General features: G+C 41.7%; 1 protein-coding gene and 1 long non-coding RNA gene across 6 annotated transcripts; one reads left to right on the plus strand and one right to left on the minus strand.

Moving 5' to 3' along the window:
• Positions 1 to 768: 768 nt before the first annotated feature.
• tiparp (TCDD-inducible poly(ADP-ribose) polymerase) lies at positions 769 to 23,883 on the minus strand. 5 transcript variants are annotated; one of them, XM_055028372.1, is made up of 7 exons: positions 23,705 to 23,883; positions 21,659 to 22,663; positions 12,023 to 12,212; positions 10,617 to 10,804; positions 6,003 to 6,302; positions 3,286 to 3,543; positions 769 to 1,338 (listed from the first exon to the last, which is right to left on the minus strand). In XM_055028372.1, exons 2-7 carry the CDS (start codon positions 22,636 to 22,638, stop codon positions 1,149 to 1,151), a joined length of 2,106 nt encoding a protein of 701 aa, XP_054884347.1. In that variant the 5' UTR covers positions 22,639 to 22,663; positions 23,705 to 23,883; the 3' UTR covers positions 769 to 1,148. The 5 variants fall into 5 exon arrangements, with proteins under 5 accessions (XP_054884347.1, XP_054884346.1, XP_054884345.1 ...); XM_055028371.1 differs by having other exon boundaries at positions 23,681 to 23,883; XM_055028370.1 differs by having other exon boundaries at positions 23,567 to 23,883.
• A 1,186-nt stretch (positions 23,884 to 25,069) lies between these two features.
• On the plus strand, positions 25,070 to 27,706 carry LOC129358716 (uncharacterized). The gene is made up of 4 exons (XR_008605830.1): positions 25,070 to 25,267; positions 26,220 to 26,303; positions 26,879 to 26,969; positions 27,132 to 27,706. It is a non-coding gene; the product is annotated as an uncharacterized LOC129358716 (long non-coding RNA).
• The last annotated feature ends 14 nt before the right edge of the window (positions 27,707 to 27,720 follow it).

The following is a 27,720-nucleotide window of genomic DNA, read 5'->3' on the forward strand; positions in this document are numbered from 1 at the left end:
GCTGGACAAAGCACAAGGCTGTATTTTGGTCGTTTGCGCTTTTTATTTCTTTATTTAATCAATGTTACATTAAAACTAACATAAATAAACATTTTTTATGAACAAAAGGCACACAGTTCAAATATAAACAAAAAAGGAACATCTGTACAGTTTGTCTTAAAAATGAGAAAAAAAAAAAAACAACAAACAAAATGGTCTACTGTCTCTGAGCGAGAGAGCGGTCTAAGAGAGATGAGCTTCAGCTGATTTGTTGACAAAAAAAGCTACAACGTAAGCCCAACTGCAGCAGCACGTCCTGCAGGCGTCAAACCGTACACTCTTCAGTCACCCTGCAGACAGGAACCAGAATGTAGCCAGGAGTGAAGAAAAGACGAGCGACTGGGAGCAGCTTCACGGGAATCCTTTTCCAGGAGGTTTACAGTGAGACTCGTCTCCATTGTGTGGATGAATAGGCCACGAGATCAACGTCCACTACATCAAGAGGTCCAAACACGCAGCACAGCGTTTAAATAAAACATGTATGGGCAGGAGGCTGGGTGAAAGGAACTATGATTTCTCTACTGAGGAATCTGATTGGCTGAGTTCTGATTCCTTAACGTTGTAATTTCACGAGCTGGTCATTCACAGTACAGGCAGGATATTAACCGTCTCCGACAGTGTTTGTCCTCTAAACATATTCATGTACACATTAATCCTAAATAATAAAAGGGACAGAGTTTAGTTTTTTTTTCTGTGTTTGCTCCAAAGCAAGAAAAAACAAATCAAATCTGCTTTGGCTCAGTGATGAACATCCATGGGATCCTGATTCATTAGGTGCGGTAAGTCCACTCAAGTCTTAACACCAAGAGAAGCTGACCTTTGTTTATCCAGTTTAGTCCAGTTCAATCTGGTCTAATGCAGTCCAGTTGACAGACGTTGTGAATCGCTGAACATCTGCAAGTATCTCCTGGTCTGCTTTCACCTGTTTAAAGTACCAGATGGGCAGCGCTGGACCGCAATACTCCAAAAGACTTGGATCATTTGGCTTTAGTTGGTCCTCTTTAAAACTTCATAAAAACCCCAGTCCATCTGTTACCTTAACGTGGCGCGTGCAGACCGCGACTCACAAGCATTTGCAAGCAAAGACGCCAAAAGCTCTGATGCAGGCCTTATATGGCGACTGTATTGGGTACCTCCTCGTAGTGAATAATAAAGTAAGGGTAGCTCTGGTCGTCGTTAAAAATGACGTAAATCTGGGGGTCCACCCAGTTGTCCACACAGGAGTCATAAAGGTCACTGGAGGAGTCCCGAGGGTTGATGGGTGGAGGTCTGCGCATGGACGAGTTTCCTACGGTGAACCTGAAGAAGCAAAAACACAAAGAAGACAGGAAACATATGAGTAGTGCTACAAGAACCCTGCAGGAATATGAGGAAGAAATAGGTGCCACAGAAGGCAAGGAAGTATAAACTCTGAAATATTGATATTGTTTAAATCTCAATTTACACAATTTGCTTTTCAAGGCAAAACTATATTCTAAAGGCAGGAAACCTCCAATTCTTGAAACCAGACATAAACATAGCTCTACTGGTGGCTTAACTCGGGCACTACGGTAAACAAAAACATGGATTAGTTCCTTGACAGGAAAGACCTTTTAAAGAAAACCGTGTTGAATGGATCTGTGTTTACATGGTGAGTCGTTTTGGTTTTTGTTTTTTTTTCACTCAAAGATCATTTACCCAGGAAATGGGGCGAGGTTCACGATTGTAAACAGCCCAGAGGAAGGACTTCTTATAAGAACTTTCTTTCTTTGTCGCACGATTACGAAATTAGAAACTTGGCTTCAAAGAAAGGAACAACTCAAATCTAAGTTTTTAGAGTCAGCAGTCAGGCCATTGGGGAAATCATGGGTGTTGTTCTAAGTCTCGTGAAAATGTATTTTGAAGAACTCTACATTTGATTTCCAGTAATTGAGTGGATGTTTTCGGAGTCACATTTTACAGCTACATTACTGCATTCGAGATTATCCCTGAGAAACTCAACAAAGGGAGATTGCATCAAGAGAAGTGAGTTTTTCAGCTGCTTCTATTCACCTCTACTTTGTTTTAAAGAAAAGCTGCATGGCTCTCTAGGAGAGCTTGTATCTTCACTCTGAATGCTGCAGAGTTTCAGCTCTTTGACTAACAAATATTTGTCATTCATTTTTGCAGAGCAAATTACAAGCTAACACCTGTCAACATCTATCCTGACTTCGTTCTCTTCACTGGACAAATTGTGATACCAGTCTACATCTTACGAGCTCATATTTCAGTCACAGTTTGGCATCACGAGACTCTTTTTCAGCAGCCATTAAACTAGGCATCATATTCAGAGTTCAAATTTCCATACGTATATTCAATGCTTTCCATCTGTCTCGTTCCCGCTTTGTTCATGCTTTTCTCCCCATTTCTTGACTTTGCACAGGGAAATGAATGAAGATGAGCTTTAAGCTCAAATGTGACCGAAAAGCAAAAGTTGTAAAAATTTTGATGTACGCTCCAAGTAAATGAATCAAATGAAGCGTTGCATCGTAACTTCAGTTCTCATTAAAAAAAAAGCCAATTAAAGTAAAAAGACTCTTAGTTACAGACAAAGGCTGAGAGTAAATGTATGAAAGCAAAACCTCCGCCTGTTATGTGGAACAGATTGAACCCAGACTTGGAGAAAGAGTGCGTTTTTCCTGTGTGTGCTTGATTGAAGGAAGGGAGGGGGTGGTTTCCAAACCGCTGCACAATTCCCTGGACGCGCCATGGACTGTCTGCCTCGGCATAACAAAGGTGGTGATGTATGATGGGCCCAGCCAAATCAGCTGTTTTACATGTGCGCCTGCGGATTTGACTTTTGTTTGAAGGAATGGGAGTAGCACGGCTCGGCTGAAAGATGGTTTATGGAAAAGAACCTCAAGATTTTCCTGATCCAAATTAATGTTGATGCGTTCAGTAAATTTTATCGGCAGGAGTTAAGTGGAGAGGGGAGAGGTAGAATCAAAATAAAAAAAAAAAAAAAGAAAGAACATTTGTTTGGAAAGATGTATGTCCTGAAGGGAACTGACCTGTCAAACCAAAATGTTCACTGAATACACTAAAACCATGCCAACACCATTGCCTCGATTTAGCATTTAATAAACTATGATGTATCCAGTTCCCTTCAAAGGAAAGTCTGGTAGAACGGCATAAACAGTAAAATCCCACCAGTGGAATAAAGTGGCGCTTTTTGAAAACAGAAGCCAACTCGTTCCGTGGAATAGACGCACAAACACACACACACACCTGCCAGTGAGGACCTTGGCCAAGAACATGCAGTGGACTCCCTTGGGCGAGCGCTTGGAGAAGTTGTGGGAGTAGAAGGCCCTGCGAGCGAAGTAGGAGCCCTGGCCGAACATGGTGGCATGCTTGCCGCAGACGCGCGGGTCGAAGTTGTGCTTGCAGATGCCGTCCACGACGTCGGCTGAGGTGCCGTGGAAGAGGTGGCGCTCGCTCAGCAGCCGGTCCATCTCAGACATGCGGCGCGACATGTACTCCTTCTTCCTGTCAGAGCACACAGAGGCAGACTCTTAAGATGGGGTTCGATCACTAAATGTCATCGAAAACGGTTATTTGTTTCTGACGTGAGTGAAACAAACCACTTGCACAAATACTACATGAGTGCATCTCACATGGAAATACTGTCAGTTTATTTTAATTATTAATTTAAAAAGTGAACATTTTTCATGTGAAATCATTATACACACATCACATTTTATAATTGGTTTTCTTTTATGTTCATTAAAAAAATCTTTTTTTATTTGAAGACCAGTAAAGAATATACTTTAAATAAAAAAAAGTCATAATATATTTATTTATGCTTGCTTGTCAGATGTCTAGTTTATTGGTAACCTCAATAAGGAGGGTAAGTCACAAAATTTATCAAATCATAGTAATGGAAAGTTAAGTGGAAGGAAAAATTGTTAAAAAAATAAAAAAAAGCAGCACCCCGAACAGAGCTCACAGCAGCATTGAGAGGAGAGTGAACATAGTCCCATTCAGATGTTTGTGGTCGATTTCCATCAAATTAAAAGGATCTATCCAGAGTCTGGCCTACATTTGATGAGTTATCAGCTTAAAACACTTCCTGAACCCGAGACAATAGAAGCATCCTAGCTTAATGTCCACAGTCCTCTAATGAAATAAAAGAAAATATTGCATTTCATTCAGACATCAAAGTACCAGAGTCAGAAGGAGGTGGAGAGGCACAGAATCCAATTTGCTTTAACAATCAGCATGAATTTAGGGAGCTATGTCATCTGCCGGTGCTCTGTGTTTTATCAAGTCCAAATCAGCACAGCGGTTACCAGGAAACTTTAGAGCACTTCATGCTTCCTTCCACTGATGAGCTTTATGGAAATGTTGATTCCATTTTCTAGCAGGAAAGTACCAATACTTGCTTAAATCACTTGATAGAGCAAACCAATATGTCCTAAACCCCACAGAGTGTCTGTGGACTACTGTCAAGAAGAATGTGGAACAAATTCAGATGAGTTGATGTCCACTAATAAAACAACCTGGACTAAACACCATGTTAAGTCCAGGTTAACAATGTTTCTTGTTAACCTGACCAACAAGAAACATTAATAGATAGAAAAAATGCTCTCTTGTGCTTGTATGATTTTGAGAGAAACTGAATTTTGTATTTTCATTAGTTGACAGTCATCTTAAAAATGAACAGGAATAGTACAACACTTTTAATGACATGAATATAGATAACTAAAATACAAGTTTGGCTGAAGAGCTTATATGCAACATGGTCTAGTCATTTTACTTTTATTGATCCCTATCCCGAATCAGCAAAAAATAAAACTTAAGAGCTCATCTTCCTTCAACAACCAGCGCTGCGTGTACACATCACCTCTTTAATGTAAGCAGATCAATAAGGATCACAGAGAAAGCGAGGTGAGTCACCGAGCCTGTGACCCACACGTGAACTCACACAATGCCACAGCTTGCGACATGACACTGCACGCAGCGCGCTGCTCGCTTGCACGCTCCCGATTTCCTACTACCCCAATTTAGGTTGCAGCTCTGCTATCGCATGCAGATGAACTCGCGCAAACAAGAAGTTATGGTTTCGCTGCAGCAGGCAGACTGTGGGAAAAGGAAATCGAGAAAGAACCAGTGAGGGGGCATCGCTTTCAGAGGTGGCGAGGCAGACACACACAAACACACACCGGCAGTCATTGTGAAACCGTGCGGTACTGGTCGGTGTGGGAGGGTTCAACTGTCGCAGCTGATAGGAGAAGGGCTGCTTCGACCACAGTGGTTAGCCCACTGCCTTCACAACAGGAACATCATCGTCACCAAACATCTCCCCATCTGCTGTGTTCACACACCATTGTCAACGAGTTCTCACGAAGTCCCACACAGCTGGCATCATTTGGCCTATTTCGTCTTGATTCTTCTCTCGTTTAGCTTTAGATCTGGTTATGACCCGATTTTAAATGTGCATGGAAGGTTTGGAACAAGTGAAGCTACTATTTGTGATTTCCCAAAAACACGGAGTGAGCTTCCAGAGGCACATTTTGAGAATGTTTAGGTTACATAAACATATCAGGTGACAGTTGCAGGTTCCACAGAAAACTTTCAAAGACTGGAAAAAGCTTGCAGCATTTCACGTCTGCTGCAAATATGTTTCTGACTCAAAACCCTCATTCACCTGATACCGAAAATAAATTCACCTGTTAGTATAAACTGAGACTGGGTTTGTTGCAGAAACTTGGCTACATCTTTAAATGTGGTAACATTTCTCAACTGTAACAGGTTTCTAAAATTTTATAGCTTTTAGTTTCACACAGGAACTGATGATGAGTTCAGGTAAACAACAGAAAAACCAGTTGCGTGTCAAAACCTTTCGCCACAGCTTAAAGAAATGTCATGCATGCAGACATGCCAGCAGCCAACTTTCTCACCTCAACACACAAAATGATCTTCTACTTAATTCAACAACTCCTCACCTCTTATACTTCTCCCAGAGGAAGGGGTTCTGGACGCGCTGGATCTTGATGATCCTGAACTTGGTTTCTGATACTGTCTTGTGAAACAGGCTGTACACCGTCCTGTAGCTGCGGTCTTCGCGTGACACGGGCACCCGCAAGAAGTCCTGGCTCATCGGCATGGGCAGCCATGTCTCTGGAAAAAGGCTAGGAGGGTTGGTTGATGTCGGCGAGAGGGGATGCGACGAGGAGACGTCCATCGCGGTCGGTGCAGGCGCGGACGTTGAGGGGAGAGCGGGTAAAGAGAGACCACCCAAAGTCCTGAAGAGGAAAGCATTAGGTGTTTTAGAGGAAATAAACTTTATTTACAAACCACAAAGTGTCTCTGTTAGCCCTGTGGCAGCTCACAGAGTAGGCTGTGAGCTGCTGTATATAATGGAGAATAATTAACTGAGAAATGAGTTTATTAAAAATGAAGAAGAGGACATTAGGAAAAACCACTGAAACTGAATGTATAAACCAAGCAATAACAAAAGTACTGAATTAGACCACTCTAATCCCCGTCTTGAACTTCCTCCAGCACAATCCAGAGGTTGTGGGTTTCTTTTCTAAATACCTGTTTTGTTATCACCTTCAACCCAAAATACAGTAAGAAACTAGAAACTTACTGCACATAGCACTCAAGTCTCTATCATCTCCATTTTGTTAAGAGTTTTCACAACATCTTGTTGCTGCTTCCGGTAACAAAACGAAACATTTCAAATCACTGAATTATTTCGTGTACACAAGATGGCAACACGTAAAAAAATAACTGTTGTCATGTGACAAACTTCATGTGATCTAAAATATAAAATCCCAATAAAGTAAAGCCAGAGGTAATATAGTTTATGGTTGAACTCTGCAGCAGCATTTTACTGTAACCTAGTTACCTAGAACTGTATGTAACCTAGTTCTTAGAGAGAAATGAGCCTGTGAATAGACAGAACTGCTTTTTAAAACGTATTAAAGTTTCTTTTTCTCGGTTATCCAGGAACATCACTTGCAAATCTCTGTAAATTTGCCAGCAGAGAATTAACACGCAAACCAACAGAGGCCGGATCAGGACTGATTACTCTGCTCCGTTTTGCTGCGCCTTATTAAAAGCCCTTCTGCTGCATTCTGGAGCTGCTTCATTAAACGCAGAATTAGGTGCCTGATATATAATCCGGCGACCACAGCTCCCAGTCTGAGCTAAGATGAAAGTCAAAGCAGAATTTGGTCTTTCACCGATCAATGTTCACATTTTAGCCCCACAGGAGGAACTGCTCCAGACTGTCTGCACCAGAAGAAGAAGTAGTTTGTAGTCATTAGTAAAAGCCTAAACCAAAGTGACGCTTACTGCTACGTCTGCACGCAAACGTCCATCTGCAACTTTATGCCGATACTTTTCCACAGTGACGCTCCCATTTGTTTCCAATCATAAGCGTTTCCATAAACCTCCATCTGCTGCACATTCTAAATCACATCCCTCCGACTGCCAGCCGTGACAGATCCAAACTGCAGGGCGGCGCCGCTGCACGTCAACCTCCAGACGACACAACAGGATGGTGCGAAAATGAAATCCAGAAACCAAACAAGAGAAGATGAGAACAAGGAGGGCTGGGTGGGGTGGTGGGGGCTAAAAAAAAGATAGAATAGAAAGAAAATGTCAATTGTGGAGCTGTCATCGCAGTGACAGAAAAAGAAAAAGTCCTCCACCATGTCTGGCATTTGAGTCAGTAACAGTAGTTTTCCTGTCAAGTTATCACCTTCTAAGTGTAAATGCTGTTAGCTCTATCATCCATACAAAAGTGTGTGTGTGTGTGTGTGTTATGAAGAGGCTCTGAGGTAGTGTGACAGTTATTCTCGTCTCTTTTCTTCCACTCTCTCTTATCTTGTCGGTCTGGTCTAAGAGACACCCACCACCTCCCTCATTCCCTGCGCTGCAATCGAAGGGAGGGAATGTCTATTCCCTCGGCGCTTTGAGGAGATCATAGACAGGCTGCTGCAGAAAACAAGTGTGAAATGAAAAGGGACAGATGCCGAAAGAATGATGGCGGCAGGCAAGAATGAGAGATAGAGAGGAGGAGGAGTGATTAGGAAGGAAGAGGACAGGAAGAAGGAAGAGCTTTCCAGGCTTAGGTCTCTTAAAAGGATGATTAACTGGCTAAGATTTATCCAACTTGATAAGTCATAATTTCCTTACTGGAAACTTTAGGGGATTTCTTTCACCATTAAAACTTTAAGAGCAGCCCTAAGTAATCTTGTAGTGTCTCTATTTTCTTCTTTTATGTCAGTATATGAATTTCCATTGTGGTTTAGGATAGGTATGCTAAAGAAAATGCTGCAAACTTTTCTCATGGACAGCTGCATTGACATTAGCCTTGAAAGAACACAACAAATCAACACCTGCATGGCTTCACAAATCCCCGACTGTGGATTCTGGGCTTCTCTTCTTCTCCTGCAGACCCGGCGCCTTCTGATGAATAAGCACCATAAACCACCAGGAACTAGTCTGGTCTTTCCTCTCCTGAACCCATGCAAAATGCATGTCTCTGGCTCGGCTGATAGGACTCGGTTATGTACATTTTTTCTTTAACCAACTTTTTTCTTCCACTTAACTTTCCATTGATTGGCTAACGTCACTGAAACCATTGGCTTTATTGCAAAATACATTTTTACTTTGACATATTTTTATCAGTAGACCTCTACTTAACATCTCTTATTCAGGTTAAATTCTGACAATTTGAACTTTAGGTTTTCATAATCATTCAAATGAACAGACGTCTTCTAATGAAAGTTTTTCTTGTTTTTAGCTCATATTTCTATTTTACTAGCTTATTTAACATAGTCAAATTTCTTAATTATTTGTATTGGTGTGTTTGTAAATCTTTTTTTTTTTTTTTTAATCAAAAACAGGTCTCTGTTGTAAATGTCATCTTGGAGATCAGCAAGATAAGGTGTATAAATAAAGGTTAAGTAAAATAATAAAAATAAATTAACTGAGATGCATGTGACTGATTGCAGCTACTGCTATTTATTGATGGACAAATGCAACCAACAGTTGAGCCATGGATCTGGGTTCCAGCTCCCTGCAGTGACGTTTCTCACCCTCTCTCCCTCGTCAGTGCGACTCTCCCGAGTCTGGAACCCATTTAGATCCTCTCCGGCTGCACTCCCATTCACCCTCGCTGCCTGTGTGTCTCTTTTCTTCTTCTCTCTGTCTGACTCTTGCCTTCATAATCAGTTTTTTTTTTTCTTTTTTCTTTTCTCCGGCTCTCTCTTGACTGTTGTGGCCCGGTGGGCACAGCTTGTTCTAGGAAACCTGCTCCGCACCAGAAGAATCTGCAAATGGGCTGAAATGGCTCCACTTGTTTCTAATCAGGTATCACTTGTTTCCTAAGTAAGACGGGGGAGAGTGCTGCAGGCACATCTCTTCACCGCAATAAAGAAGGGAAGCGGAGCTTGAGGAAATGAGTGTGAGAACAAATTTAATCCCAACAAGAGGGTGGGGTTCACAACACTGGGAGCATTAATTTCTTTGTCTCCACGATCCTCCCCTTTCTTCTCATTTGTTTTCATTTGCTTCATTATCTCATTTCACATCTTGCCTGCTCCAGGCGAGCTTTCCCCTGCAAAGGACAGCTCCTGTTTCCTGGTGACCACGACTGACTTGCCAAATATCTGAGCTGGGGGTAAGTGTTGGTTCAGCTCCGGCTGTCGATGCCGTTCTGAAACAGATCAAAACTGGACATGGCGTTCAGAGCCTTCTGCGCATTCAGCCCTGACTGTGACATTGCCATTGTGCACCGGCCTGTGTGTATGCCTGCACGTCCCTAAACAGACCTCGGACGCCCGGGGAACAGAGAGAGCCATGAGGACACATATTGTTACACAGTAGAAAGCCAACAGTGAGAATTACACAGCAGTACTGCCAAGCACCGCTTTTGTTTCTTCTTTCTAAAACCTCAAGAGTTTGATGCTCTGTGACACATGTTTGATATGTCAGAGACAAATTATTATTATGTCAATGTGCCAGAGAGTACAATGAAAAGCAGAAGTGAGAACAAAACAGCAGGTAGGAAACATCAATAAAGCTTCACCTCTCTGCTGAGGACTGACCACTTTCCCTTATTATTTATGAAGTTTCATAACTTCAAATCAGTTGCTTTTTTCTGCTCTTTTCTGTGTCATGCAACAGACGAACATGAGAGACGTCAGGCTGAGATCAATGAAGCACTGTTTCCTGTATTGATTTGGTATGAAACCAAGGCTTATAGCACAAATATATTTATCAACAACGTTGCAGGTGAGCTTCAAAATCACAGCACCACTGTTCCCACCTCAAATAAAAAATAACTAAATTTCTACATTTACTGAGACTAAAATATGCAGCATGATAGTGGTTAGAGTGAAGGGTAAAAAAAAAACAAACATATTTTGACATTTATTAAAAATGATACATATTTGATGTGTCAACACCAGTTTGGTGGAATCACCCTCAGACAGGGAAAAGTGAACGCTGACAGACAGACTGCAACATTTCTGATTTAGGCTGATCTTGACTTCCAAATCTAAACAGAACTAACTGGATCAGGAGTGAATAGTGATATTTACTGGAGATGCGGCGTGAGGATCACAGACGACATGAACATGGGTCGCTTCTTGATCTGCCGTCTGAAGCCGAAGACAGCATTCTGCTGGAAGCCCTCCTTGATGTTGAGGATATACTGGTTCTGTAGCGTGATGAATCGGACCTCCTTAAGACCCCTCGAACTTGCCTCTTCGATGAGCTTCACCACCGGCTGCAGGGGAGGAGGAAACCAGAAAGAGGACATGAAAAAGTGAGGTTGATCCATTTCCCTGTCCAGTTAGTCAAGCAAAGTCAGCAGAGGTTAAGGTGAATTACTTTTAAATAAGACCAAACTCAAACACGAATAATGAGTAATTCTCATCTCCTTTTCCTACTTCGTCTGGGATTTCTCCCACTGAACTCAGCGAACAGAATGCTTGCAGTTCAACAATGGCAGCGGAACAAGTGATCGAAGCGTTCAGTTAATGTTGGCCACATTCCGAAATATTGAGAAACTACAGTTTAAGCTAGAGGAAAACTATGTAAAATATACTTGTTTACCTTTATATATCACGTCATAATGTTATTCCCTTAAGTGTTGCCTTGATTCTTTCATGTATGTTTCAGGAATCCCTGAATCTCCCATTGCAACCATTTGGAGGTGCCTTAACACCTGCTCTCGCAAAGCACCGCCTTTTCAGGGCAGGTCCACCTTGGAGCTGCAGTCTCACAGAGAACCTCTTTCCTGTGACTCCCCCACTCAGCTCCTTCAGACTAGCGGTAGCAGCAATTAGCTAAAACTTTGGTTGAGCTGTGCGTCTGCTGAGTTCATAATATAAACTACTTCTTTCCTAAGAGCGTCTGTAAACGGCATATTGAGGATCATTGTAGTGTCAGAAAGAGCAGGAGCTTCTTAAAGAGACAGCGGGTAGTTTTAATGCGTCAAATTCAACATCAAATTTCTTTAAGTTATGTTTGATATGTAAAGCATTTTTACAACAACTGAAGGTGACAAATATTTGATTGCACTAAAATGCCAATATGTGTATGGAAAACAAATAATACTGCATATTTAAGACATTTTATTGCTGCGTTGAATGAATGCTGTGGTTCTACATATTTCACTGTAAGCATCACTGAGATGGTGCATCAAATACGTCACAGTCAAACATTAGTGATTGGATATAATCAATTAAAATTAACGCCCGCTGCAAGCAGTCGTTTTTCAATGAGGGTCCAAATCCTCTGTACGAAGCAAAGTGTAGAACAAAGAGCTGTTTTTTTCTCATACGTAGTCTTCAGGAGTGATCGTTTGTGCGTTTCTAACTTGATCAAATCACAGCCGCTAGACGATTGATTAGTGCGATCAAAGTTAATGTGTCTGGCCTCGTGTTCACGGAGCGTGAAATAAAGCAAACGCAAATGCAGAAAAAGGCCGAGAGCGGCTCACCTCAGAGTATTCCCTCCAACCAATGTTGTCTCTGCAGTAGTATTTCCACACTGTGTGACAGCTCGGGGTGGAGTTGGGGTTTGCTGCGGGAACGGGAAGAGGGCAGGGGGGAGTGGTCAGTCGTCGGACGCAGTCGAACTCCAGGTCACACACTCGCATTGTTGTAAACTCCAGGAGAAACACCCGGCCCCTGAAAAAAAACAAATATTCCAGTTAAAAATGAACCAGCAACCAGGTGTTCAGCAGGCTTTGTAGGGAAGAAAAACAACAAGAAAACCCGGCCAATCATCCTCAAAGCTGAGCTTGGTGACCTTGCTGTTAAATGGTCCTGATTTATATTTCTATCAGCTGCCATGTGACCAAACATGTGGCCGTTAATGCAAGCCATGTGCCCCGGAGCGAGGTGACCAAACCTTTGGTTGCTCAAAGAGTGAGTCACTCAGGGTGACAGCAGTGTGTGAGAAGGGAACAGGACAACATGAGAGGAAGACGGCTGAAACATTTTCCTGAAAACACACACTAATGACTCTATGATGAGTGAAATAAAATGTTAATGACCGCTAGGAGATCCACTGTGATGTTTATATTTATATCTCTAAATGTAACGTCACTAAACACCAACAAGCCAAAAAGTTTCATTTTGCTGTAATTTGACTAAGAGCACCGTTGTGTTCCTTGATGTTAATGATGTTCACAGACCTATGAGGCCTTCATAGAGCAGCTGTGATCACACTGAGATTAAGTTACGCACTGCATTTATTAATGATGTGCCTTCTCTAAGCAACAGGCACATAATTTTATGTAGAAGTATCCAATTAAAGGAGAGAGAACTCACTTGCACGACACAGTTTTCAGCTTTTCACTCATATAATTTTACTTCAACTTCCCCATAAGGCATTACTTTGTGTTTCTGTGTCACATGCAATCCCAATAAAATGCACTGAAGTTTGTGGAAGTATTAACTACTGAACTCTGTGAAGACTCATCTATCTAAACAGCAGGAGGCAACAATTAATCTTGTAATCATGCAGAGTCATAGTCAATAAATTAGAATACATGCATATTCTAATGTGATACCCATGTAACCACTTAATATATGTAAGTGGGAAATTATAATTAACAGAAGTAAATGTTTTAAAACCCCCTTCTGCATGTTTCACTTAGTGATGAAGTTCCTGAAATCAATGGTCTTTTCAGTAATATTCTAATTTATTAAATGAGTTTGTACTCCTTTGACCCCGTCACTGCCTCAACATCTGAGGATCAGAAATCCCACTGAAAAAATGTAAAAACATGATGTCAAAATAAGCACAAAATAATTGTATTCAGAGTAAGCTAATGACCTCATTAAAATACAACCCACTCATATCAGTATTTAGTGGATGCAGTGAGTGAAGTAAGCGGTTTTCTCCGTGCCTCGGTCAGGTTGCTGACGAATCAGTTGTGAACAGCTCACTTCATGCCCAACCACTAATTCTCAACAAGTCTGACATCTGAGTTTCATTTGACAAAGCCAGAACATTCAACTTGTTAACTTGGAACATTTCTGGGTTTTTTTTCTGGTTGTTACTGAAGAGCACGATGCTGCCACCACCATGATGGTGTGCTTCTGAATTTGGTATTCAGCAAACACATTATGTAGTTTGATGACTCGTCACTTCTTTTACGTCCCTCTACTTTTTAATCACCTTTTCTTTAAATATGCAAATGTGTTTCTTTTCCTTCCCATCATCTTGTAGCAGAAATACCGACGATGACTCGACTGTTTCCATGCTTAACTATGTTAACACAAATCAGCTGCTCTCCACTAGTTAGTTTCACTAACCGGGACACCAAGGACACAAACTAGAACGATTTCTGCTGAAATAGGTCGGCCACTTGCAAGGCGGTTAATACTCATGCAGTCATTTACTTCACCTAATAAGCTTTTAACTAACTGAATTATGTTTGTTGAAATATGCTTTCAAAAGAGTTGTTTTTTCAAATTCTTTTTTTTAATGTCAAATTATACTGATCTTTATTTTTGTTACAAAAGCGCTAAAAGGATAAAGCCTCCAAAGAAGTTGAGTACTTTTATGTTCATTGTTTGCTATATTCAGAGTCAGAGTCAGAAACAAAGTGTAAATAAGGACCCAATACAGCAGTCCGACTGCCCTCAGTTGACATTTTGCAAGACAAGTGGAACAAATGCCAGGTGGTAGTCAGTCTGAGATGTTTTCCATGTGCATCACCTGAGGAGGAGCGTGCAAACATGTTTGTTAATGCAGCGCCTGCAGCAGTGAAACCTCAGGTTATTATAGGTAGGCAGTAAACACAAATTAAGTTCTCCTTCCTGTAAGTGTAATTACTGGTCACTGAGGTTACAGGGACTCAGACAATGCTTTCTGTCACAAGGAAACAGCCTGAATCATTCTTCAAAACCTTACAAACACACCGGTTCATAAATAGTAGCTGGACATACTGCTATCATAGGTTGAATTTCTGCTAAGTCATAAGGCGACTGCGTCTCCATAAGAGGAAGTGAAAGAGCAGGCTGCTTAATGAGCACGTGCAGAAACAAAACAGTGACTAAAAACCAAGACACAGACTATCATATCTGCACTACCAGAAAATAAGAGAGATAATGTAGATGAATAATTTTCTGTTCTGTATATGAAAGCGGTTTTCAGCATTCAACAAGCTAGAGGGCGTTTCAGTTTCATGGGAACAACAAACAGCAGTTCATTTGAATACTGAATGCAGAACCAAAAGAGAGAAGCAGATGGAACAGGATTATGGGAACGGGCGCAGCAAGAAAAGCACTGGCAGATAAAAGTGAGGTGGGCAAGAAGCTGCGACTGTGGCACTAACAGGTCGGGGTGGGGAGGACAGTGCATCTTCTGCTTCGCCTCGGGTCAGCTCCTTCTCTCCCACTTGTTTTGTTTTCTTAACTATTTCTCGTTTCGTTCTGCTCTGTCTAGACCGCTGTATGTTTCCCTGTTTAGCTGCTTCACTTGGTCTCTTCAAACCATCGCTGCTGTGTTTTTTTTAGGAAGGGAGAATGTGCTTAGCAGGCACCTGCACAGACTTCTCTCTCAGTGCAGAACAGTTTCTACCAGCAACAGAGCGTCTGATGACAGGATGCAAGAGCTTGTTTGTTCTTATGCAGAGATGAGTTCCAAAACTTGACAGAACAGTGAAAGACTTTGACTATCTGAAGTGTAGAGTCAGAGTATGCCAATAATGCTTCAAACCTGCTCATAATGTTCCTTTGGTTTAGAGTGGAGATGCACACATCAGTCAGCCAGTGATGTAAATCGCTCAGTTTCCCCTGAACATCTTTGATGTTTCTTTGAAATCTGGTAAACTTAGAGAAACGCTTTGATGCAGACAAATGATCAAGTCTGTTGAATCCACAAAAGGAAATGAAAGAAGTCTTCTTCTGTTCTTTTGATAACAGCGGGTCAGAAATCTGTATCGGCCCTGAAGAGCCTAACTGGCTCATATCTAGTTTAAATTTATTTAAGGGTTAACTACAAAAAAGTGACAGGAGAACTGACAACTGTATGGAGCACAGAGTTTGTGTTTTGCTATGCGGTGCAGGTCAGATGACTGAAATGAGACTATTAGTCTCCTTTTGCTTGCAAGAAAAACATCCCAGGCAATTTAGAAATATTGAATTTATAAAGCAAAAAATGTTTTAAAACTGCAGATGGTAAGTTATCTGTGGTAAGATAGTTTTACTAATCTGTAAGGAGAAGGAAACACTGGCGAAATTTTAATCCTTACTCTATAATTGGTTTACTTGTCCAAATCACAGAAACAAAAAATAAATGTTACTAAGTACATGTGACGTTAATTGAGCAGTTGTACTTTTCTGTATTTCTTTTTCAAGTTTTGTTGAAATGAAATGATTTTAAAAAAGCTTAATTTCTTCTATAACACAAGGTTTTATCATAATTGGAAGAATCTCATGCCAGCACCATACCCAACTCACATCAATACAGCAGCCACACAAACCTGTGTGAACGATCAAAGGTTCAAGTTTCACTATGAGAAAGGGAACATTTTCACATTTACAGGCAGCCTCTCCACCTTACTGATTAGCTCTGTTTCTCACACTCACAAACCCTCTTTTCACCGACACACAGTCAAACAAAGACAGCTCTCTAGAGAGGTCAGACAATGCTTTTTTTTTTTTCCCAAAGCTTCCCTGCACCCTCCCTCCTGCCAGTTCACACTAAAAATAAAATTCCACCGGTTAAATTAAGTGCACTCACATCCAGAGCTTTTGATTCTGAGGCCAATCCCAAAAGAAAAAAAAGAAAAAAATAATGATGAAAATGTCAAACTGCTTTAAGTTTATGCAAACGTGCATTCATGTAGGTCAACAGAGAATGCTTTGAAATTCAAACGGCAGCTTTTAACTCTGATTTAATGGATTACAAGATAGTGATGTGGGAAAGAGAAAAAAATGTGCCAAGCAACGCCTTTCCTCGGATGAATGATGATTAAAACTTACCGCACTGTCCAACTGGATCCTACATGTCAAAACACACACGCGCGTGCACGCCGACACACACACACGCTCTAACATACAGTTGAATTTCTCACAGGTACACACACAAGTACCTGCATACCAGCATTAGTTTAGCCCTTGTGATTGTCACAAACGAGAAGAAAAAAAAAAGATCAGTCTTTTACAACACACATTCTTTAGATGGATTCAAGTACACACATGCAAGCTCCATCCAGTCACGCCTAGATAAGTCAGTCAGTCAACCAAATCTGCTGACGAAGTCTTCTCTAACACACACACATACACCCAAACACACACACACCACCGCATTGATGTCACAAGCTCGTGTTATTTCCTCCTGCTGGACCCATTCACTTTCATGCCAAGCGATTCAAACGCCATGAAGGACGGCGTCTGACGTCTCCTGGATTGTTCCCGTTCAGGTGCATGCCTCAGTCAGCCGTCACATCACAGAGCTCATAGTTCAGGGCATCCTTTCTCTACACATTGACGCTGTTGTTACACAATCCCACAGCTGCCTGGAACAGGTTTTTCTAAGTATAATAAAGATTAGATAAAAAGAGAAACACAAAGTGGCTTAACGACAAACCTTTTGCATATTTTGATATTTCATTAAGGGGTTTGAAATCTCAAGAGGCCGCATGTGAAGAAAAACCCCAAAAAAGAGGGCAAAATGCTAAAGATGTACGCCACAATGACTAAAACTTCTGAATTTGTGAACCCAGACAGAGGGAAACGAGGCAATCTGACTAAGAGGAGGCAGGACGACCCAGACCTCGCCTCTCTGATTCACACTGTGGACTCAAACGCACACACAGGTTCTATGTGCTCTATTTACCCCGGCTGATCATTTCAACTATGTTTCTTTTCGTGTAAACCAGCTCGTATAAACATGCCCACTTATGACTTTTTTTTTTCCACTACAGGTAATGAGGAAACATGGAAAGCCCCAGCGATATAAACACAAAGACACACTCGTGCACACACCTTGGTATCAGGTCGCTCTGCCCTTGGTGCTCAGTGACTCTTTATGTCAGTTAATGACAAGCAAAGCTTTTATCACATGGCTGACAAAAGAATCTGTCTCCAACGCTCACTCAAACACACCCATGAACGCGGCTATGTAAAACTCAGACGCATTCAGCTTCTGTTGACTGCCGCCTGGTTTTATTTCAATTAAACCCGACTAGTTACGGGAGATGTGCTGGGGGGGTTTATACACGGCTGAAAATAAAAACTGACACAAGTCACTTACATCAGCAAATATGAGATACAGTGAATGTACAACACAGGATTGACTGTGACATTCTTACTTCCTGCTGAGTTCATGCCTAACACGGATTAGTCAGACTTCCACTCCTGCTCATCATATGGATGGGATTATGTGTTGAATGGCTCTCTCACACACACACACACACACACACCCCCCCCCCACACACACACACACACACACACACACACACACACACACACACACACACACACACACCCCCACACACACACACACACACACACACACACGTGGGAAAGAATCAGGGCAGGACACATGCTGTAGCGTACGTGCAACAATGCAGCACTTAACCAGATGCAGATCCACTTTTTCTTTCCTTCTTTCCTGCCTGCTCCTCTTGCATGGCTGCACAGTATAAGAGGGCAAAAACAGGCCTTCATTGCCATACCGACAGAGAAGCTTCAAGAGTCATCTGCTCTTCCTTACATTACTAATGATGTTATCACTTGGAGATACTACGGTTGTAGTCTTGTGTGCATGGAAAGACAGGCTGGGCTGTGTGTTTGAAGAAAAGTAACCTGGGTGTTGACACACACACACACACTGAGAACAACATGCAAAACTTTATCAGCGTTAACGTCCCAAAGTTTAATGACTCCACTCCCCAGTTTCAGCTTAATATCTACAGTAAATTTAGAAACTTGTTGTCAAATTTCTCAAAAGAAGGGAAACGCTGGCGTCCAGCAGAGTCTAACCACCTTTCTATGTTCCTAACATTTACAATTAAAATCAACAACTGCTTACAGTGAATGAAACAACTGACCGAGTGAAACCCCACACCCTCTGAGTGTCATTATCAGATTTGCTGTGTGGCCTGGGAATGAAAATGGCTCACAAGATAATAAATGTTCCTGGTTGCCACTCAACCTTCGTAAAACAATCCAACCTGCTTTAGACTCAGGATTGAAAAAATATATATTGAAATATTGCAGCTAATTATGAGTCAGTATTAAAGTATTTCTAGATTTTAATAAATTGTTTCAAAACCACAAACATTTACAGCTGTGTCATTTCTACTGTCAATATGAGAAGTCACAGAAAGCATCAGAGTACCTCAACACTTCCTGTCAGGCACCTGGCTCAAAGAAAGCCGCTACAAATTTACCATAAAGAAAAATGTGATCTTTTGAAAATGTTACCAGTGGTCGACAGTAGTGCTCCCTGTTTTCTGCTTTCTATAAAACCAATAAGACAAGATGCATTTTATTTATAATTTGGTTCAATATCACGATACTGTAAATACCTCATAAGAACCAGGAATAAAAATAAAAATTTGTAATATGTCTATTGTGGCAAATCACAGAGAATGGTGAATGGTTTTGAACAGCAAAATTCTCAGATTTTTATAATTAAGGCGTGACAATTATTGTAAAGTATTGCTATGAGAGAAAACAAGAACTGGCAAACTAATAATTTTTGCGGAGCCAAAAAAATAAAGTTGGGGTCGCTAATTTTGATTTTTGAACTATTTTTTCTTACACTGAAAATGAAAGTGCCAATAAGTATATTTGAAAAGTATGACTGAATGCAATCATTGTGTGCTGGTTTGACACTAGCAACGTTTTATTTGTCAAGTTTTGACTGATCAGGGACAGTTGTATTGTCGGAAAGACTGAAGACACTTTTTAAATACTTTTTAATCGCAATTCTTATCTTTATGACACTACATGCACAATAAGATATTGTGACAACAAACATCCATATTATTCATCCCTGTTTTCAATAATAACAAGCATGCAACAAATGCGGGGGCATTTTTTCCCCAGACATGTTTTATTTCAAGCTGGAGTTTTGGTTGAGCAAGCCAGATGGTCCTGTGTGATTATGTGAGAGATTGACAAACTAAAAAGGTCACATAAAAAAAAGAAAGGAAAAAAAATCTAGGCTGACTCCACCAGGTGCATATCCTGTCTGTGACGCAGTGTATGCTTTGAATGCACTTTCAGCTGGAAACATGAACCAACAAGTTAAGATAATAGGCGAAGCGGCAAATAAGTGAACACCTTCAAGCCAAAAACAACAACAAGCACAGAGAGCTGCCTCAATGGATTAGCTATGCCGAAAGATTGAGGAGACAATGGTGAAATAATGCATTGCTGACTATGCTAATGTAATACTCCAAAACATTAAACGTTAACGTGAATTTAAAAAAAAAACAAACTAAAATGGGCTCAATTTGGAGTAGCATCCCTGTAAATGGGAACACGCAGATAATAAGGAAACTTGTGTTTGGAATAAGGTCAGCGTCTTGCTGAGCGGCCCCATTGTTTGCTTGTGAGCAGCACAGTTTCACAGGAAGCACATGCTCCTCTGTGTCACCCCGCTGGGGTTTGCCAAGTGCTTGCATTAGAGTGTGTCTCTCCACCGAGTGCGAGAGTGTAAAAGGTAGGTTTATCTCCCTCTACTAAAAGGCATGCGTGCGTGCGAGCAGATGCAAGCCACTCGGTTTACCCGTGCAGCCAGTTCGTGAGAGCGTCTGCACGCCAAAGTGTGTGTGTGTGTGCGTGCGTGTGTATGAGTGCAAATGTACACCCTATTGTGCACGAGGGGACAAGCTGCCAAGCGAGACTGTGTCACTGACCACACAGTGCATCTGACGAGTGGGGGTGGAGGGGTCAGGAAAGTTCATGTGGGCTGTAAATTCTGCTTTGCTTGGATCGCTGGCCAATCACAGAGCTGCGTTTGGGAGCAGGGAAGTGCAGGAAACAGATAGGAGATTATCAGGCTGCCAGGCCATGATAGCTGCTCAAATAAAGAGCAACAACAGGGTGCACGCTAACCAGAGGACACGCCTGGACAAAATGCGGCCTATAACACAAATACATTCAAAGTAACGTTTACTTGGCCATTAGCACAACACCTGGGAGAGCTGATGATTTCAGTTTGTCGGCCAGTGGTGAAACCGAAGACAGAGCTGAGGCTGAGGTTTACTGTTTCCAATAAGCTTGAAGAGGCGGACAATTTACAAGCAGCCTATGAGCTTTCCGCACCGCTGTTGCCATGTCACAAATACCTATTTATCATGACCACCGGGTCATAAATTGCTTCACGTGTCAACAGCAACTGGGTTCCTTTCAGAAGTAGAATGTTACACTGTTGTATATGATCTAGGTTAAATGGAAACCGTTTGGTTTGCTACTTTGAAATATGTGCTAAAAATGTGATATTGTGTCACTTTACACACGCTACAGAAAGCAAGGTTTTAAAAAGGTTTTGCACACTATTCCTGTATTTCTCTGGTTGTCTGCAGCATAAGAGTTGCCCCACTCCCTTTTGTTGCTGCACATTGTCATTCAAGATGGCTGAAAGAAGGTTCCCTCACTAAAAGAAATGCAAATATAGATGTTTTGAAATGCGTTGTGAAATGTGTAGTTAGTCATAATGTTTAAAACGTAGGAGGCCCACCCTGCACTCTTTTTCAAATATCAATTTCTCTTCATAAGTGATACTTAGCAGATTCCAGCTGGTGTATCTATTTGCTACCCCACCACCTGATGACTAATGTAGTTACTAAGCTAATATCAACTTTGTTCTTGTTTTACTGTATAGAGTACTTGAAAATCACTCCTTAATTTAGTCTATTTCTTCCATATGTCTATGCATAAGAATACCAACAAATACATGTTATAAAAAAAATTATAGCTTTTGTATAATACTAGCACCAATAGGAATATTTGTTGCTTCTTTGTTTTAAATGAAACCTATCTAGGTATAAATTTTTGTTTTTACTCTTTGTGTTAATATCCAGAAACTGGTATTTTGATTGTACTCAAAGTTGTCACTTCAGATGCCAATACAGTCTGCAGGTTCCTGTGGAGATACTTACTGACACTTGAGCCGGACTTGTTCCTGGTCTGGGTTGCAGTACAGTCTCTCCAGCTGCTCCTGGGAATCGTCTGCTATGCTCTGCCATGTCTGAGTGCTGCTCCTGCGGATCTGCCAGTGGTAGGGCAACACGGTGTGGTGGTGGGCGCAGTCGTTCCCAAAAACACACCGTCCCTGGAGGAAATCCACACAAATGTCTACGGAGTCCGCCTGGTGCGTGTGATACTGGAGCTGAGTGAGTAGCTCAAACACCAGGTCCAGGGAGGCCTCTTCACTTTTATTCTGGAACAGCACCCCTTTGTCTGGCTGCAGGAGCTGGGAGTGGGGGTCCTGGACTGCAGAGGAGTCTTTCACTGAAACACTTTTTGCGCCAGAGGTTAGGAGGTCTTTGCTTTTGATGATGCTCCCCTCCTGGTGAGGAACCTGGGGTGTGACTATGGGAGGTATATCCCTCTCTGAGGGTGGGATTGTCTCTGTGCTCTCAGCAGCTCGGAGGCCAGCTTTCAGCTGGGGTTGCTCCGTTTCCTCGAGCTCCGCAGTAGTATCGGCTATCTCCACGTCGACGTCCCGGCTCATCAGCCCCTGGACTCCGGTCGCAGCCGCTGCGCTCTCGGCGGCTCCCGGGTCTTTGAGACACACCTGCCCCACGCAGCTCTGCTTCCCCACGGCCGCCGCGCACAGGGTGCCCGGAGTTCTGCCCGGCTGGCTGCGGGGAACAAACACCCCATCCCCGGACACCAGAGTGTCCGAGCTCAATAAACTCGTCAGTATCGGATCCAGGGCGCGCTGGAGGCATTTGTGGTCCAATTTCCTCTGTTTCTTCCTGAAGTAGGGTTTCACTAGAGGTATCTTGTCCGGCAGCCCGACGATCGGCTGCTCCGTGAAATCTTCCGCCTCGTCCATATTCAAACTCACATCCAGCGAGATTGCGGTCGGCACGCGCTCTGCGGATTTCTGGAGAATGTGCAAAGTTTTACCCATGTCCTCCCGCTAAACCCGGACGGTCCTGGAAGAGAAAGAGAGAATGAGGTAGTCATCAAAGGTAACAGCCCTAATCCTATAATCTGTTTCCAAGGTGAAGTCATCGCACAGATTAATATACTGCTTGGGCGAGCGACAACGCCAAGCACTCCCTGGCTTTCCTTTCCTGGGAAGGAAAACCTCCGCCGTCTATATGCTGAATCGAAACCCCCACTATCTACAGAGAGTGATCCCAGATTGACCCCGCACATTAGAAACAGGAACAGCGCCGGAACGGCCGCGTAACACATCGGTCCCTCCAAACAGCCTGTTACACCGATTCTCATCGGGGGGAGCAGGAAAGGTTGGCCAATCGCAGCGGAAAAATATTACCTAATCCCGCTGCAGGGAAGTTGAGCCTCAGATTAATCATGTCAAAGGAGAACACGTCCCCCTTTTTTCCCGTTAAGTCTTTCTGCTCTCCGGCTAACGTCATGCCTGCAAATTACAGCTGCGTATCCGCACAGGAGCGATAAAATCAGGAGTGTAACAAAACCCCGGCTCTCTCTCCCCCCCGGGACTATATTTTGATCGCGGGAGTCCGATACGCGGGCCCTACCGACTACGTGCCGCTTTACATCACCGCCCGAGCAAGTTCGCACGTAGGCTCCAGCTGACACAGCCACACACACACACACACACACACTGGGCAGGCAGCGACTGCAGCGCAGAGAACACCACAAAACATCGAGGAGATTTTACTCCACAGGCCGAAAAGCAACTTTCGTTCTGGTGAAGAACTATCGGATTTTAGAGGCGGAAGGATAACAAAAAAAAAGGGGGAAATAGTTATAAGAGAAGCGCTGCTGCTATTTAAATACCCCATTAAGCAGCTTCCCCACAGACAATATCTCTTTATTCTCCGAGTCTATAACGAATAAAACGCTACCTGCGCGACAAAGGCCACCCCTCTCCCCCAGTTTGCGACACTCTTTCGTGGCCAGAATCCAGAGTGTACATCGGGCGAAGCTCCAGATCCAGCCCGGATTAAACAAGCTAGTACCAGAAGTCGTATCCGTGCCCAGACCTGGGTCCCTGGTTTGCCCCTGCGGTTTCCCTCGTCGCTCTCATGCTCCGTCTTTTAGCTCATCTCTTTGTATCCAGGACAGGACAGAAAAGGCGCAGAGGAGCAAACCCACCGACAAAAGAAGAGAGGACAGCCGCAGCGAGAGACGCTCTGCCTGGCTGCCCCGGCTCCGCACCGCCAGGCTCCGCCCCCTAACCTGCCAGGGGCGGAGCTTCGCTCGAAACGCACGTACACAGAGTCGTCTGGTGGCCGCAGACAGAAGCTGCAAACACTGTGTGTGGGGGGCTTTTAATTCCAATGTCATAATGCAGCAAATTATACACGATTAAAAATGCACATTAGTACGTCTCTTGACGGAAAATACACCTGGGAATATATGTGGTGTATATAAAGGCTGCCCTGTACTATTGTAGTATAGGGAGGTCAAATCCAGTATCCTGCAACTTTCAGATGTCTTTCTGCTGAAACACACATGATCAGAGAATGAGGTCGTTAGCAGGACTATGGAGAACTTTACTGGACACTCACTGTAAAAAAGGAACCTCAGGGGTTATCACATTAACAAAAGAATATCATGTACTGTTAACTAAATAATTGCATGTTTGAGCCAAAAAACATGATACAATCATGTTGCATAAATAAGATATTCCACAACTTCAACGTTTATAAAATTGAATCATGTTGAGCGAACATGATTCATTATAGTCAGACCGATCTATGCTGAAGACCACAAGTGAGATCACGCGATATCACGCAAGTTCACGCAAAATTACGGGAAATCACGGGATATCACGCGAGAATACGCGAGACAATCGGTTTTTTCTCGCAAATGGAATAAAATGTATTCAAGGTGAGATAACGTGATTCAATTACTTCAGCTAGATCTTCCGCCAAAAAAAAAAAGAACGTCGGGGCGTATTACATTAACAAAAAAATATCATGTACCTTTCACACAATAATGTTGGGTTTGAAACGAAAACGTGATAAAATCATGTTGGATAAACAAGATATTCCACGACTTCACATTTATAAAATTGAATCATGTTGAGCTAACATGATTCATTATAGTTAGACTGATATTGTGCTGACGACACGAGTGAGATCAAGGGATATCACGCGAGAACACGCGAGACAATCGGTTTTTTCTCTCAACTGGACTAACGTGATTGAATGACGTTATCTCAACTTGAATACATCTAATTCCTCCTGCGCAGTATCTTATATATATATATATATATATATATATATATATATATATATATATATATATATATATATATATATATATATATATATATATATATATATATATATGTGTGTGTGTGTGTGTTTTTTTTTTTTTATTTATTCAATATCAATATTTGTCAAAGTTAATCTAATAAAAAAAAACACAGTGACGTCAGTTCCAAAGCGCTATTGTGTCAGACTCATCTCCCGCTGAAGAGGATCCAGCGACATCAAGAGATTACGGAAAATCACGCGAGATAACTGGCTTGCACCTTGTTGGGTTTTTTCAAGGGCAGAGGGGAGATTCCTGGCGTGCATCTACTTAATTTGAAGAAGGTAAGAGTCAAACTATTTTCATCTAAATCCATATAAAAATATGTAACTTAAAATTTCTCTACCATTTGCACCATTTTCTACTTGTTCCATACTTGTGTCACATTATTTCATGTTCTGTAGATTAAGTCGGTTAGGTTAAGGCAGATAGCTTTTTGTTTACATTTATCGCCGCACCATGTTAGGTACATTCTGTGCGAAAAAGGTCTGCAGAGCCATATGTAGTGTGCAAAGCTGCTGCCAGAGACACAAATGGACCCCAGAAATGTCACAGTTTTGCTCCTCCTGAGCTCCCTGGAGGTTTAGTGGATTTTTAACACACTGATCTAACATCAGTCTATTTCTAACTATTTTAATTATATTTCAGTAATGTTACTATGGAGGTAAATGTAGATACACACACACTTTGGTACCTCTATCATCATCGAGATTCTTAATTAATTATGGTAATAAAAAGTCCTACATTTCAGTCGGTGAAACCTGCAGAAAGCATTGCTTTCTGAGCTTTGTTAAATGTTCCTTAAATACCTGTTAGTTATGGATTTCTAGTATATTTTGTCAGGCTAAAACTCTCAATGGATTATCCATTATTACAGACTTGAGCTTTCTATTTTCTTTCTTTAAAATACATATTCCTCTGCTGTAAAGATGTTGGGGTTTTTTGGACTCTTCTTTGTTGTCCCCAAATAATTGTAGCTCAGAAACAATATTGAAGTTCATTGGTTTAATTTTGAAATGTTGATGTTTTTTGTGTTGATTGTTTGTGCTCATTTTGACCTATGTTACTATTGCTTTCTACCATGTTCAATTCACCATTGTTCTGCACATGTGCTTGCATACAAGTGTCCAGTGGTTATATTCATGAGGCATTCAAGGGACTTGTACTAAAAGATACAACTCAGTTCAGTATGAATTGCATATTTTAATGGCTGAAAATATATCTGATCTCTTTCAGAACATCACCTGTCTGTAATCCACCTGCGTAAGTACTGGTCAAGGGGCTCATCGGCTATCAAGTTATAGATTTCAGTGGCTAATAGTAAGTTTTGCCAGATCTAAAGTGACTGAATGTAGTGTTAGAGAGCTTATAAAGCTAGGGTTCAGCTAAACATTTATTTGGCCAGTCTGTTTTATTTGTCTTTATTTGCGTGGGGATGTGGAAATGTAAGGAGTGTAGTCTCTCTCTGTCTCGTAGATATGACCTGTTAAAACATTTTACACTTAAACACCGGCATATGCGACGTTATCCATGCCCACACATAGACTGTCCATGTACTTGTAAGACATGGAATGCTTTGCATATTCATTTAAGTAGAAGGATATAGACTGTGTTGACCATTCTGTACTTTTCACATATTTCTTTGGTGATATATTCATGTCTTTATTTAAACATCTAACAGCTTCAGTTAGATGTTTAAATGAGATGTTAAACTCAATTTTAGTCATGGCATAATGAAGGGATACTAACAATTTTAAATATCTTTCAAATAGACTGCAAGCCACTGATCACTTTTGTTGTGACTTCCTTTGAATGTAGCTATGTTTTCAAGTGTGTGAACCTATACTGCTGGAGTTTTGAGATTGTTCTCATTGTTTTTTGATCTGCATATTTAGGAAGACACTGCTGAGGTCAGACGAGAGTGCATCCTCAAAGGTCTGTGTGTACCTAAATGAAGATCCAGAGAAGCTGGTGAGGGAGTACATGGTATGTTAAATTCTCTTTGTGTTTACAATAGACTCCTAAGAGTTGTTAAAATACTTTCACCAACTAAGGTCCATGAGTGACTCAATCAATGTCAGTCTTAATTTATTTATTTAATTACATGTGAATTGTCTCCCCCCCAATACCCTTCCCTAACTCCCTTAGGACGTTGATGAATGAAATGGCCAAAGCCGAGACTGTCCTCGGAATCGTCATTTGAGCAGAGGGTGCCGATGCACATCTGGATGTTGGGATTGTCCTGGAGGAGGTGGAAGTTATGAACAGCTTGGGCAGTGTATCTTCTGCAATAGTGATGCTGCTGGGACTAATCTATGCACTAAACTTGAGCTACCCTCAAGTTTAGTGCGTTCAGCACTCAACTTGCTCAGTAACTCAAGCATACCTTTGAAGTAATACAGAAAATAATAATGAAATTGGATGGAAAGAACTTATCAAAGAAAGCACAAGTTCTCAATATGAAACTCGCTGCTAAGTTGAGTAAAGTTTCATATGGAAAATGAGTGTTTAAAGTCTGCAGTAGAAAAGATTTATATTGTTACAGTTCTCTAAGTTGAGCAACTATACTGACATGTTTTATGTTGTAAAGAATTGGCTGGGAAATGAAACTGTAACCTTTTTGTAGTTGTTTTTTTTATTTCAATGTCCAACTCGGCTGTGTTTTGTGCTGTGTAAAAAAACGATGTATAACAATTCTGAAAATACAATTGTGTTGTACCTTTTCTAATTGTTGAGT

The sequence above is a fragment of the Poeciliopsis prolifica genome, unplaced genomic scaffold (assembly GCF_027474105.1).
Source record: "Poeciliopsis prolifica strain line A6 unplaced genomic scaffold, Auburn_PproV2 SCAFFOLD004, whole genome shotgun sequence".
NCBI lineage: Eukaryota > Metazoa > Chordata > Actinopteri > Cyprinodontiformes > Poeciliidae > Poeciliopsis > Poeciliopsis prolifica.

Coding starts and splice junctions, on each gene's coding strand:
- tiparp (XM_055028372.1), bottom strand. CDS start 22,638: ATGGGTAAAACTTTGCACATTCTCCAGAAATCCGCAGAGCGCGTGCCG. Junction 12,213..21,658: donor CAAGTCCGGCTCAAGTGTCA/GTAAGTATCTCC, acceptor GTTTTTTTTCAG/GGGCCGGGTGTTTCTCCTGG. Junction 6,303..10,616: donor ATCCTCACGCCGCATCTCCA/GTAAATATCACT, acceptor TTTCCTCTTCAG/GACTTTGGGTGGTCTCTCTT.